Below are 13,917 nucleotides of genomic sequence, written 5' to 3'. Positions count from 1 at the left end.
TCTGAGTCAGTTCCGTCAGTCATGGAGCGGCGCTTTGCAGCCGCGACAGTCGTCGAGATAACGCCACCAGACCTTGCAACGCGGGACGTCCGAGCCAGCTTAGTTTGCAGAAGACTCATCCAAGAGGAAAAACTGCTCTCGCCACCAGCGGAGCCCGCTATCTCCGCAACACCAGCAGCAACCGCGGCGGAGTCGTCTCGCGCCGCTGGGCGCAGTGACTGACGGCGCGAGCCCAGGAATTCTATCTCGTGGCTGCAATAGGAATCACCCACGTTCGCGGCGGCTCGCGCGCTGTCTCTCTCTCCCTTCTTCCATGCCTGCAGTGCTCCAGTGAGTGTATTTCTTCCCCGCGGAGCAGCTGCTTTGCTCGGGCGGGTGGAGACTCGGGACGAGCCGAACTGCGCGTAGCGCGCGGAAGCGCCCTCGGGCCCTCGCTGGGTAAAGTCGGACTCTCGTCTTCTATTTTCCCCTCTTCCCGCCGGTGCAGCTGCCGGAGCGGCAGGAAAAGCTGGGTATCTTCTCGTGGTGCATGCTTCCCGGTCGTCTCTTTTCTATCCCTCTTCCTTTCCTTCCTCCCCGTGTTTTTGCAAGTGCTTTCCCTGGGGACGGATGGAGAGGAAAGGCATAGAAACGGGAGATCGTTTGTACACCTTGCCCTGTTACGTTGGGATTGGGAAAGAACAGTCCTTGATACTTTTGAATAAGTGGGCTCTATATTTGGCCGCCGCTGATTAGGTTACGTTTAATCCTTTGCTTTATTGTTGCTGAGCTATCACTGTAGATAAGCAAGCTAGAAGCCCACTTGGAGCTTGAACAAAATAGCCATGTGCCACAATGGGTATTAGTAGTAGTTTTAATTCTATAGTGCAGTTCCAAATACTGTTATTGCTTATAGTACAGAAACAGTTGACGACTCAAGACTATTGATACTGTCCCATCTCTTTTTGAGGTAGGGAGATGATGCACCAGGAGTAGTATTTAGGAGACATATCTCTGATTGATGGAGAGCAAATACCATTTGCAAGCTGAAAAATTAGGAGGGGATGCAACAGCCTAGCCAGTACGTAACTTATGGAAGTTATGGTTCAGCAGTGCCTGGAAAGGCACAGATTCCCCACCTGTGATATCACCTGGAATTCTCATAATAATACTGTATTGAAAAATTGTTTGCAAATAAAGATTTCTAAGCAATTTAATATTTGATGGGTGCCATGAAACCTAAAAAGTTAGACTGTGATAAGAAAATAACACTGAAACTGAAATAACTTTTAACTGTTAAATTGTAGACTATGGAAATAGTGACTTATTCTTTTAATAGCAGATGTTTATTAACCATAAACACAGATGGCATACTCCCTTGTTTAGTAGGCTTATAGATGAAGAGAATTATTAAATATATTTCTATTGGATCTGAATAAAGGAGAAAGATGAAGAAAAAAATTGTGGGTCTGTGGCTGAATTCATGTGTCATATTAGGTCATAATGCGGTTTGTTTAGTTTGGCTTAGCATTCTCTGTGAACCCAGCCATTATGGTTTCTTTGATCAATACACTAGTTAAAAGCATAGTTTCATGTGATGCGTGAATTAGGCCGGTGACAATTTGAAGTTTTCACTGGCAAAATCCTTGCCCAACATTTTGTTAAGGTTTCATTTAAAAATTCATAATCCTAAAAGTACTTCATTGTCATAAATCACATCCATCTCAAAGTGCTGGAATCCAAATACTACATTCCAATATTGTACCAGGGGTTCTCTCAGAATGAAATATGGCAGAGGCAGCTACTTACAGCTTTCTAATGCAATAACTGTGTCTTAAGAAAATTCTACATAAAACCCATCATGATTTTACTGTTTTCTTGCAATTAGAATTCTGCTTCTCTTTGAAGGTCATGAAACGTGTACGCACTGAACAGATTCAGATGGCTGTTTCCTGCTATGTCAAGCGCAGGCAGTATGTAGACTCAGAAGGTCCTCTGAAGCAAGGGCTGCGCTTATGCCACACAGCTGAAGAAATGGCAGCTAATCTAACAGGTAACCAAGAAAGGAACAGTGAAATTATTCCTGTAGTGCTACAAAATGTCTAAGCATTTACTTGGAATATGCTTGGGAAGAGACTGAACATAGATAATCCAATTCAGCAGCATTCAGGTGGGGTAGGGGCAGGCGAGGAGTCAGAAAAGTCAAGATGATGGTTTTAAAATTGTAATAAAATTATTTTTAAAAAAGCAAAAAAGTCAAGATGGTGGCCATGAATGTGTGATCAAACGTGCATGTAAAAAGGAGTGGGGTTTTTATTACACGGTCACAACTACCATTTTGACTTTTTTGACACCCCCTGCAAATATCTTAAGTAGGCAGGTATGTTCAAAAAGTTGAAATCAGCTAATATTTGCAAGGAAAACTTGTTAGAGATTTTCAAGTAAGAAAACTTAATGAAACATCTAGTTAGTAGCTGCCATTCCTGAATGTTCAAAAGTGACTCTTTTGGGAACTGCATGTTTAAACTGTTATTGTATACCTTGAAATGTTGAGGAAGACTGCAGTTTTATTGCCTTAGTTATTATAATGTTTTAACTCAGCCACTGTGTTCCCCAAGCTGGTGCTCTGCAGATATATAAATCAGCTACCATTGCCAGTGACTAACCATGGTCCATCTTATCCAAAGCATTAATTTTTCAGGTTAAGATTATACTTAATACACCAGGATGGAATTGGATGAAAACAATGGATGTCTTAATTTTAATTAAATAATTAATATTTGCTTCTTAGGAAAAGGAGTACATGCACTGCTCATGCTTGTTTGTTTGTAGTCATGCAGGAATACATGTTAAAATAAGCTTAGCCACATCTTCAGATCTCTTTATTTTATTTTGGGGTAAATTATGTAAACCCACAGAAAATGAATGCAAGATCCTAATTAAATTAATAGAAATTAAATGATGTAGGGTTTGCATGGTAGAAGCTAGTTAAGATACTACTTTTAAGATTTCTAAAATGTCTTTTAAGTTTTTTTCCATTGTTCAGAACTATTAGGCAACTTAACTGCAAAAGTTGCTTCCAGATTTCTTCTTTTGGGATGCTAACAGTGAAATTGAAGTTCCATCTTGCCAGGAATTGATTGTGGAGGTTCCACTGTAAGCAGAATCTGTGGTGATGCTGAGCCACAGATCTAGCCATATGGAGGAGTTATTTGAACACCAAATAGTTTAGAAAATTATATTGGTGGGGTAATAATTACAGTGAGATGAATCCAAATCAGTGCTTGGGAAAGGAAAAGGATTTTTATGCCACTCTGGCCCTCTCAGTTCCTTGCTTTTCCCAAAGGTGGGGAGAACATGCTGAATGGGATAGGCTTCCTAAAAATTAGGCAGAGGTATCTTCGGCTAGCAAGAGCTCTGCTATCAGAAAGTTTCTCTCCTTGACTGCCTGAAATCTCCCACTTTTGCATCTGTTCTTCATGCTGCCAAAGTTCCTCATGTAGAAATCCCTCAGTGGAATTTCAGAGGATGGGGAAGGTCTCTTTCCTTCATTCCTCTTACCCATGTTTCTGTAGATTTAATTGAAATGTGAGGAATACTTACTATTAAAATTTATTTTTTAAATTGTGTAAGATCAATTCACACAGTGATTCCTAAGCCCTCTTTGGCTTTATTAGAATTCTAGATTGTATAGATAGCTATACTCAGGGTCAAACAAGTGCAAGTACATTTGTCCTTCAGACTTCCAGAGTGAATATATGGTGGACATTTAGATGGATACCTAAAAATCATAGTTGATTACTTGATTATTGAATAATCTCCACTTAATTTAGAAATGGAGTTAGCCAAAAAAAATAATGTATTCTGACCTTTCATGTGTCATCAAGTTTCTGTGTTCGTGGTCCCTGATAACCAGCTATGCTAAATACTGAAGTCTTTTTTTTTTTTGGTGGCATATTTAGTTACATATGTGAATTCCTCCTGTATCATGAAAAAAGTAAACTAGATTAATAGCCATATAGGCAATGACCTTAAAAATCTTACCTTGTTTGTAAAGTTTATATACAGACAGAAAGTATAGCAAGAATAGTGGATTATTTTCAACCTAATTTGTACCCCTTGCATTTATCCTATGCAAATAATGGAAACTCTGGTGTTTGCTTTACTTGATTGTTTTTAAAATGCAGGTGTTACATGTTTCAATATGAAAAAGCAGAAAGTTATATTACAACATTCAATGTTTTTGAAAGCCAATTGTCTTCATTTTTGTTTATTTCCTTAGTACAATCTGAATCAGGTTGTGCAAATGTGATTTCTGCTGCACCCTGCTTAGCAGAGCCCCAACAATATGAAGTACAGTTTGGGCGTTTACGCAACTTTCTGACAGGTAAGTAAAATTCAGATTGGAGGCATAGATTTGTTAAGTGAAAGGTTCCTGACGTTCTGTGTCAGATTTAGTCATTTGGCCTGGAATGTGATTTTTCTAATGCCATTGGAATATCAGTTCCTGAAACTACCATTTCTAACTCTTATCTCTGCTCTGATAGCATTTTATTCTCAAATGCAAGAGTAATGAAGCTACGTAGAGAGAGCCAGTTTCATCCAGTGGTTAAGGCAACAGGCTAGAAACCAGGAGACTGAGAGTTCTAATCCCGCCTTAGGCATGAAAGCCAGCTGGGCGACCTTGGGCCAGTCACACTCTCTCAGCCCAACCCACCTCACAGGGTTGTTGTTGTGGGGAAGATAGGAGGAGGAAGGAGTATTAGGTATGTCTGCCGCCTTGAGTTATTTATAAAATAATAAAGGTGGGATAGAAAATAAATAAATAAATAAATACCTTCTTTGACTGGAGTTCCATGGGGAGCATACATACAGAATGGTATTCTGTTACCAGAGCAAACCTGATAAAGAAGGACCAGAGTATAACTGGCTACTTGTGTGCCTACCCCTATTTCTGCCACAGACAGTAGCAACATCTACAAGGGCTCCTATGTGAGTTTTAGAATTACCTTGTATTTCTTAATGAACAAAAAGTCATGTTGACTATCCTCTGATTTCTTTAAAAAAAATTAATTACGGGGCTATCAGTAAATGGGCTGGGTGATGGCTTGCTTAATTTTCGCTCTAATATCTGCTGAGAACTCAGTGAGGAAAAGTGACATTTCTTTATCTTGGATGTATAGATTCAGATTCCCAGCATAGCCAGGAAGTGATGCCTCTCCTGTACCCCCTCTTTGTCTACCTCCATCTCAACATGGTCCAAAATGGCCTAAAGAGCACAGTGGACAGTTTCTACAGTCGCTTCCATGGGATGTTCTTACAGAATGCCAGCCAGAAAGATATCATTGAACAGCTACAAACCACATTAACAATTCAAGACATCCTGTCCAATTTCAAGCTTCGGGCATTTCTGGACAATAAATACGTGGTCCGCCTTCAGGAAGATAGCTACAACTTCCTCCTCCGCTACCTCCAGAGTGATAATAACAGTGCTCTCTGCAAAGTCCTTTCCTTGCATATTCACCTAGATGTGCAGCCAGCCAAGAGGATGGACTACCAGCTCTATGCCAGTGGTGGCTCTTCCCGCAGTGAGAGCAATGGCCTGGAGCCTACTGACATGCCTGCTTCCATCCTGCAGAATGAGGCAGCCTTGGATATCCTGCAGGATAGCATTAAAAGAGTCAAAGATGGGCCACCATCACTTACTACCATATGTTTCTATGCATTCTATCATACTGAGCAGTCGCTGAACACAGCAGAGATCTCACCAAACAGCAAGCTGCTGGCTGCTGGTTTTGATAATTCCTGCGTAAAGCTGTGGAGCTTGCGGCCCAAGAAGCTGAAATCTGAGCCTCATTTAGTAGATATTTCCCGAATACGCCTGGCTTGTGATATCTTGGATGAAGAGGTCAGAGAACCTTGTTATCCTGAAATTTTTGGAATCATGGGTAGAATATATTATGTTTATGTTGAAATGATTTATGTGAGAGATTTTCAAAATTGTCACATTCTCCCAAGCAAACCAAAAGCAAAATCTGCCTGATGCTGGTGCTTCCCTTCTACCCATTAGTCATAACTTCTGGGCAGGCGAGAAATGATAGGGTGCAACACTCTTTTGCCTGGGTAAGGATTTAAGTTAAAATGTCTCATATACCCATCACTGTTGGTTTGATAGCAGTAGAGCTGATCAAACACTTGCCCTTGTTGAGTTGCACACTTTATTAACCATTTATGCCTCCTTATGGTGGCAGTTTCGTTCTTCATTTGCATTTACAGTAATATACCTCAACTCCTCAAAGTCACAAATCGAGGTGAGTCACAGTACTTGAGCCAGAAAAGGAGACTCAGAAGGTGCTTTAACTTATAATGTCAAACTGGCTCATTAGAAAGAAAGTTACATATAGGTTGCTTCTAGCCCTCTTTGGGCTCTAAAAGTTTAGGGTGACTTAACACAGAATTCAACAATATGCATGATTAATCCAGCTATTATTTCTTGCCTGTACTCTGTGTGGTGTAACTGCCTAAGCAAAGCAGTGTTGCAATTTTGTTCCTAAAATAATTCCTAAAGTAATCTTGTTAACTAATGCCTAAAGTAGATTGGTCAATGATCAAAATAAAGGACTTCACTTACTTATTGTCTAAAGCACATTATAGAAATGAACAAAGGAGGAAAGAACTAGGAATAAACATGTAAAAGTAAACAAAGAAGGGTAAAGAAATAGCTTAGGATAAGTTTTGGGAGAAATACAACAGTATGTATATGCTATATATAATTTTATAGATTTGTAGTAGAATTGAGGGTGATGGCAAGAGCATCTTACTGAAGGTAAGGAAGTCAGTGGTCTCTTAATCCAGTTTCATGTTAATATACACCTAGCTGTTAACATAATCCAAATAACGTATTTGCACAAGATACAAAACATCTTAATTCCTTGGGCTGTTTGTGTACATCTGTCCAGCAGTTATTATGGTTGAGTAAGATATGTACATAATTCTTTTTGACCTCTCAGCAGTTCTGATATTCCAGCCTTGGTGTCCTTCTGGATCACCTCAAAAATGTAGAAATAGCAATGCCTGTTTCTGTCCCTCAGGTATACTTCAGGTGGTACTGCTTAGAGACAGTTGCTCTTTGAAAAAGCAGTTCATACATGGTGTCCCTTGGGACTCCATATCGTTTTCAGCGCTGCTCAACATCTGCATGAAACTGCTGGAGAGGTCATCAAGAGATTTGAAGCTAGGTGTTATCAGTACGCTGCTGACACCCAGATCTATTTCTTGGTAAAAACATCAGATAATGAAATGACTCATGTAACATCTGCTTGCTATTAGTAATGGTTTAAATGAGGCTAACAATATTGGATTGATTAGTCACTGAATGAGATATTAGTTCCATGGAAGTTACAGATTTCTGGATGGGCCTACATTCTCCCAGAAAGAGCAGGTAAGACAGCAGGTAAGCAGGTAAGATGAGGTCTTTTATCAGCATTAGCAGATGCACACTCGGTGCCCTTTCTGGGACTAAACTGATGTTATAACAGTGGTATACAAGGTGATAATTTCCAAGCTTGACTTCTCTACACAGGGCTGCTTTTGTATCTGTTCCATAAGCTTTAGTTAGTATAGGATTTGGCAGCTAGGTTGGTCTTTGAGAAGGACTCAGAAAGACCACGTTATACAAGCAGTTAAAAGTGTTTCACTGGCAGCCTAAGGACTCAAAGAGACCATGTTATTCAAGCACTTGAAAGTGTTTTATTTCTAGCCTAATGCTAAAAGATGGTTATCACTGGTTTAGTTGTAACTGGTAAAATTCTGGAACATTTTGACAGCAACAAAATGTTATGTTATTGCTTGGATAAAGACATTAAAAAAAAGCATAGAGAAAGATCTTCGGAAGAAACTGACAAACGCCCTTTATTCTCTCTGCAGGCTGAAGATGATGATGATGTGGGAACTGAAATGAAGCTATTAAGAGGGCACTCTGGACCGGTGTATAGCACAAGTTTTTTGTCAGACAGTTCGGGATTGTTGTCATGCTCTGAGGACACAACTATCAGATACTGGGATCTTGGATGTTTTACAAACACTGTCTTGTACCAAGGACATGCTTATCCTGTGTGGGATCTGGACATCAGCCCTTGCAGCTTGTACTTTGCTAGCGGTTCTCACGACCGCACAGCAAGACTCTGGTCATTCGATCGGACGTATCCCCTACGGATATATGCAGGCCATTTAGCAGATGTCGACTGCATCAAGTTTCATCCAAATTCTAACTACTTGGCAACAGGATCTACAGACAAAACAGTGCGGCTCTGGAGTACCCAGCAAGGAAACACAGTACGTCTGTTTACAGGTCATCGGGGCCCTGTCCTGTCCCTTGCCTTTTCTCCCAATGGTAAGTACTTGGCCTCAGCAGGTGAAGACCAGCGCTTGAAATTGTGGGACTTGGCATCTGGAACGCTTTACAAAGAACTACGAGGGCATACAGATAATATCACCAGCCTTACTTTTAGTCCAGATAGTAGTTTGATTGCTTCTGCATCAATGGACAACTCTGTTCGGGTTTGGGATATTCGAAACACTTACTGCAATGCTCCTGTAGATGGCTCTTCCAGTGAGCTAGTTGGAGTATACACTGGACAGATCAGTAATGTACTGAGTGTCCAGTTCATGGCCTGTAACCTTCTTTTAGTGACTGGAATTGCACAAGAGAATCAGGAACATTAGCCTTTTTAAAAATGGGACAGAAGATGTTATTGAAAACTAGAGTCTATTATAAACTGAGATTATATATAATTGACTGTGAATTTTTTTCCTCTCCCTTTGTTAGATATTCAGAATGATGGAAGTACTGTATTTGAAGGTATCTTTTATTTTTGCAAAAAGGATAGGAAGGGAGAGCAATAGAAGAATTTCACTGTACTTCTACATTAGTGCAAGGTTAGGAAGCAATGTGATAAAGTCAGCAGCCCAGAATATTTTGGTATAGGGGTAGTCCAAAACCTGGTCCAAACAAGTAAAATCATCAGTGGAGCATTTGCACTTAATAATCCTGCATTGATGGGAACATCCTACCTATTACTGCTAATGACTTGTGGTCTCAATATCAATTATGTAGTACAGCTGACACCATATTGGATAGAAAAAATATATTTTGTTCTGGAGATGTTCCCAAGTATATAACATTACAGAAATGTTTGAAGTAACACTGAAGAGCAGTCTCCCAACTTATTAGCATAAAAGACGTGGGATTAGATCTAAATCAAAAAAAGCTTCTTCCATCTCTGGAATGCTTTGATCCCACAAAGGAACCTGGTGAATGAAGAGGAAAGACGAGTGTTCACTGCAACCTACAGTACCATCTCCTTCAATGTCCCAGGCAGTATCCCAGTCTTCTGCAGCAGAGTTGAAGGGGCTTAAAGGGGGAAGAGGGTGTTGCCATTGTATTGTTATTTTTTAATATACATGGCAGTTGTTGTCACTACCAAATATATAAAGTGGTTTTAATTCTTTATATGGACCATAACATTTGTAGCTATTTCTAGATCAGAAATGTGCGATTTTCTCAGATCTGATTGCACTGTGATGGTGATATAAAATACTAGAAGATTGATTGATGGAATAATACATTACCTGCTGGAAGGAACCAGCAAAACATGGCTGAATTTGTTGTAGCACATTTCAACTCCATCTATAAAGACAATTCCCCTCCTCAGAAACATTATCTGCAGACAATGAACAAAGATATCCAGGGAATGGAAACTAGTATTACTAAATCATTAATTATTAGAAGATGCAGCTTTGCCAATATCTGATGTTTTCCACTGAAACAAACATTTCAGTAAGTTTTCATATACAAGTATGAGCATGCAAAATGGAGTGGGGGGTGGGAACAACAATTTTAATTTCTTCATTCTAAGAGAAGATTGAATATTTCTGCTTTCAGGAAAAAGATTTTGTATTTTTTTTATTAAAATGTTTAGTTTAAAAAGAAAAGTTTGGCATCTCTGTATGGAATTCAGATTTTATGAAGTAGATAAATCTAACTTTGTCACATGGGTAAGGATCTTTTTGTATCTTGTCCATGTTAGTCTAACAAATATACAAAAGTCATCTCTTCAGAGTTCTGTACCATTTTGCAAATTGTTTTTTAAAACTGAAAACATTTTGTATGCAACTTTCCCTAACATACTTTTTACACATCTTGTATGCATCATTTCCCCAAATATATTATTTTTTGTATACGTCTTTTTCAGCCAAAAATATTCTAAGCCAGATGTTAGCTGGCTCTGAATTTCATGTCTGTTCACATTGTGGACTCTGTGTTGATGGATCACAAAACTGCTTGAAAATAAATCCACGACAGGTTTCTCTTATCCATACACATGCTGCAAGCACTATTCATGTTTTTATTCACTTGGTTTGTACATTTTGCAAAGAGGTGGCGGTTGAAGGAAGTTACTTTAAACAAAGCTAACATATTAACATGTTTTAAATTACTGATTGCTATTTTTAAAAAAATATAGCAAAACAAGCAACCATTTCTTATTAACTTTAATAAAGTATATGAAAGTTTTTGGTGCTTAAAAAAAGCATTGCAATGTAAATGGTTGTATCCAGGGAGCAAAGCTAATTCAGGAACACACTCTCATATAATCTTTCAGTATTATATGAGAGTTTGTTCCCTCTGCAGTCCTCGACGCCCGCTGAAACTCAGCTTTGTACAATTGTGAGACATTCCCGGCCAGATTTTGGAGGATTCACAGAATTGCAGAGAAAAGCAGACAGGAATTCTGTTATACAAGCAAAAGTACATTTGTACAATGTTGGATTTTGTTTTTACATTACTTTAAGATGGAATACTCAACTTTTGAGGAGCAAAGTGTTATTACAGAGACTACAGTTTGAAAGGGAGAAGGAATCGTGACAAAGAGGACATTACGCTTCATTACATTTAAATTAAAGACAATACAATCACTCGTGCATTTAATTATTTTCTACTTCTGTCACTTTAAAATTCAGTTCAGTAGACATTTTTGAAGGAGCACAATAGTACATCTAAAAATAGCCACCACAACAGGCACTGTAAATTAACATTAAGCAAATACAGATGGAAAGAAAGAGGCAACAGATCTTCCTTGTTAGGAGCCAAAAGCCTGTTGAAAAAGGACTGTTCAGTGCCCTCTGAAATGCCAGATGGGATGGTGCCAGGAGCATATCTTGGGGAGGTATGTTCCACAGTGTGCGAGCTACCACTGAAAAGGCCTCCATTCCTGTCCATGCCCCTCCTACCTCTCACAAGGGTGAGACTTTGAGCAGATTGCCTCTAGCTGTCCATACAGGATGGGCAGCCACACACACAAATAGAAGAGAAAAACAAAAGAATTTCCAAATCAGAATGGCAGCAAAATTCTTAGATCTCCTTAGATTATTGAGATTACGCTACAATTCCAAAGAACAGCAGCAAAAAAACTGCAGACACCCACAACAGTAAGAGGATGCTACAGACAGCAGGAATAAGTTCCATTGATCTAAAATGGCACAATTGCTTAAACGTGCACAGACCTATGTTGTTAAATAGGCTCAGCTGAATCCTAATAAACACTTCATGAACAGAAAGCCTTGTAGAGTGTGTTTTGGAGGTGGCTAGTGTAGATATTGTCTTGTACAATAAGCTGAGCCTTAAAGTCAAACTGGTAACAGATGCTGTATAAATCATATACCTTATGTCTCAATCTATTTATTTATTACCCAGGATGGTTCTCAAGATCATTAACAAAAAATATGAAAAGTTTAAGTTCATACTAACAGTATTTAACAATTAAAAGCCAGGGAAAAGAAATGCATTTTACAGGTTTTTTTAAACACTGAATGAGTGTGGGCCATAAGCAGTTTTTAAGAGAATGTGCTTCATGCAGAAAAGCGCACTCTCCCAAATGCTAGAAAGACAAGCCTCTGATAGGGAGGAGGTATCTTCAAAATCTCCCATAAATTTTAACAGCCTGGTCCAATAACGGGGAAGAAGTCCTTTAGATAGTCTTTAAAAGTCAACACCTTAAATTGTACCTGATAAGCAACTGGTAACTATGTCATTTTTAGAACAGGCATTATATGATCCCTGAACCTTGTACTGGTTAGCTGCCTAGCTGCTGAACTTGGCATCACCTGTGACTTCCATACAATAAAGAGTACACTCATGTAAAGCACATTGCAATAGGCAAGATACAGAGCCAAGGCATTAATCTGACTGGCTCAAGAAAAGTCACAGTTGGCATATGAGGCATCCAGGAAGACTTCCTTCAGTAGTTTCTAAATTTCAGGAAGTAATATATTCAGTATTGGTCAGATCCTACTTCAAGAACTATGTCCAGTTCTGGATACAACACTACAAAAAATTCAAAGAAAATGGAACAGGTTCAGGGAAGAAGAGCAAGGAAGATGTTCAGAAGACTAAAAACTAAAAGCTATGAAAAGAGATTGAGTGAGGTAAGTATGTTCAGCCATGGAAAAAGAAATGGGGGAAATACTATAGCATGTTGAAGTGCCACACAGTCAAGACTGTAACCTATAATTCCACAATGCTTGGCACAAACTAAGGGATTTAATATTAATATTAAATATTAATTGCCTATTAAAAACTCTAACAGGTAAGAGTAGTTTGATAGTAGAACCAATTACCTGGGGAAGTGGAGAACTCCCCTTTGTTGGATGTGATCAGATAGGTGCTAGAAAGCCATCTGGATGCTTTCATTTGAATTCTGTCCTACGCAACACATTGGACTCAATGGTCAACATGGACCTTTCCCCTCTGTAGTTTTGTTATTCTGTGAGACCACATAACTTGTATAGAGGCCTAAACTGCATTATCTTTCCACCTTGGAATTAAATTTGTCTCCCTAGTGTTAGCTTCCAGTTGGCCTATAAACAAAAGACTCAGAGGCATACATTGAATAAATTGCTGTTTGCTGGCCACCTTCCTTCTCTGTCTCATCAACAAACAGCTTTTTAAATGCACATAAATACAATAATCTTCCTTTGAATCTATGTTGGTTACTTCTAATCCAATTCTATCCAAAAATGGTCACTTATTACAAGCTATGATTTAGTTTTATGCTTACCAGCAGTGTAGATTGTAACAATATTTAAAACACTTGTTTAAAATGCAGGCAATCAGTATTTTAAAAAAACCAAAGGGAAAATGTAATGTTCCAGTTGGAATTGCTTGTTTACTGCCCCAAGATCTCTATAAAAGAAGAGGTAAAACAGGGGGTTCTAAATTAACATTATAGATCACAAGATGTTTGAAAGATAGAAAATATCCTTACTGTATGTACAATTTGAGAATATGCACTAAAGACTAGACTACAATCATGAGATTATACAGAGAAATAACAAGAAATAATACAGTTTAAGTAGCACTACAATCAAATGCCTAGTGCAAGATCCTGCCTAATTTTTACCTATTTCTACATAAGAGTAGAAGCCCCTTGAAACAGTTGTTTCTTCTGGAAATTCTTTTCCTCCTGGAAATTCTAGTAAATTAATTCTGAGGGTGTGTGGAGATTTTCAGTCCCACTCATTTCTTCTTCAGTCCAGCAACTTCCCTGTTTTCTTCCATCTGCTCTAGTTCTAAAATAATACAGATTTTCCCTCCAGGCAGGGTTGGTAGGATTTCTCAATGCCAGCATAACATGCTTACGTGTGTGTGTGCGCACGTTCAGACTCAGACCCTGTCTACCTGTCTGGGAATATAAACTTGATTTTTTAAAAATCTCAGAATAACTACTGTATGCTTAAACAACTCTGCCATTAAACAGAAATAAAGATTTTTATTATTTGTAAAGGTGTTTATTATCTGCTTGCAAATAATGCTATTGCAAATAATGTTAAATTTCCCAATACAGTAAAATCAACATCAGTGTTCTTCTATACCATAATATG

General features: G+C 38.7%; 1 protein-coding gene across 1 annotated transcript; it reads left to right on the top strand.

Annotated features, from left to right (window-relative positions):
• The first annotated feature begins 2 nt into the window (after positions 1–2).
• Positions 3–10,356, top strand: TAF5L (TATA-box binding protein associated factor 5 like). Its single transcript, XM_063307072.1, has 5 exons — positions 3–330; positions 1,888–2,032; positions 4,262–4,366; positions 5,163–5,887; positions 7,906–10,356. The coding sequence occupies exons 2-5, from the start codon at positions 1,891–1,893 to the stop codon at positions 8,701–8,703; spliced, it is 1,770 nt and encodes a 589-aa protein (XP_063163142.1). The 5' UTR covers positions 3–330; positions 1,888–1,890; the 3' UTR covers positions 8,704–10,356.
• Positions 10,357–13,917: the final 3,561 nt, after the last annotated feature.

The sequence above is a fragment of the Candoia aspera genome, chromosome 1, assembly GCF_035149785.1.
Source record: "Candoia aspera isolate rCanAsp1 chromosome 1, rCanAsp1.hap2, whole genome shotgun sequence".
Taxonomy (NCBI): Eukaryota; Metazoa; Chordata; class Lepidosauria; order Squamata; family Boidae; genus Candoia; species Candoia aspera.
Note: the sequence above shows the minus strand (reverse complement) of the source record. Positions and strands in the feature narration are given on the sequence as shown.

Bases quoted from the DNA above. Each gene is read 5' to 3' on its own strand.
- TAF5L (XM_063307072.1), top strand. From the start codon at position 1,891: ATGAAACGTGTACGCACTGAACAGATTCAGATGGCTGTTTCCTGCTAT. The intron at 4,367-5,162 runs GTAAGTAAAATT...TTGGATGTATAG, and splicing joins TTTACGCAACTTTCTGACAG to ATTCAGATTCCCAGCATAGC. The intron at 5,888-7,905 runs GTCAGAGAACCT...TTCTCTCTGCAG, and splicing joins GTGATATCTTGGATGAAGAG to GCTGAAGATGATGATGATGT.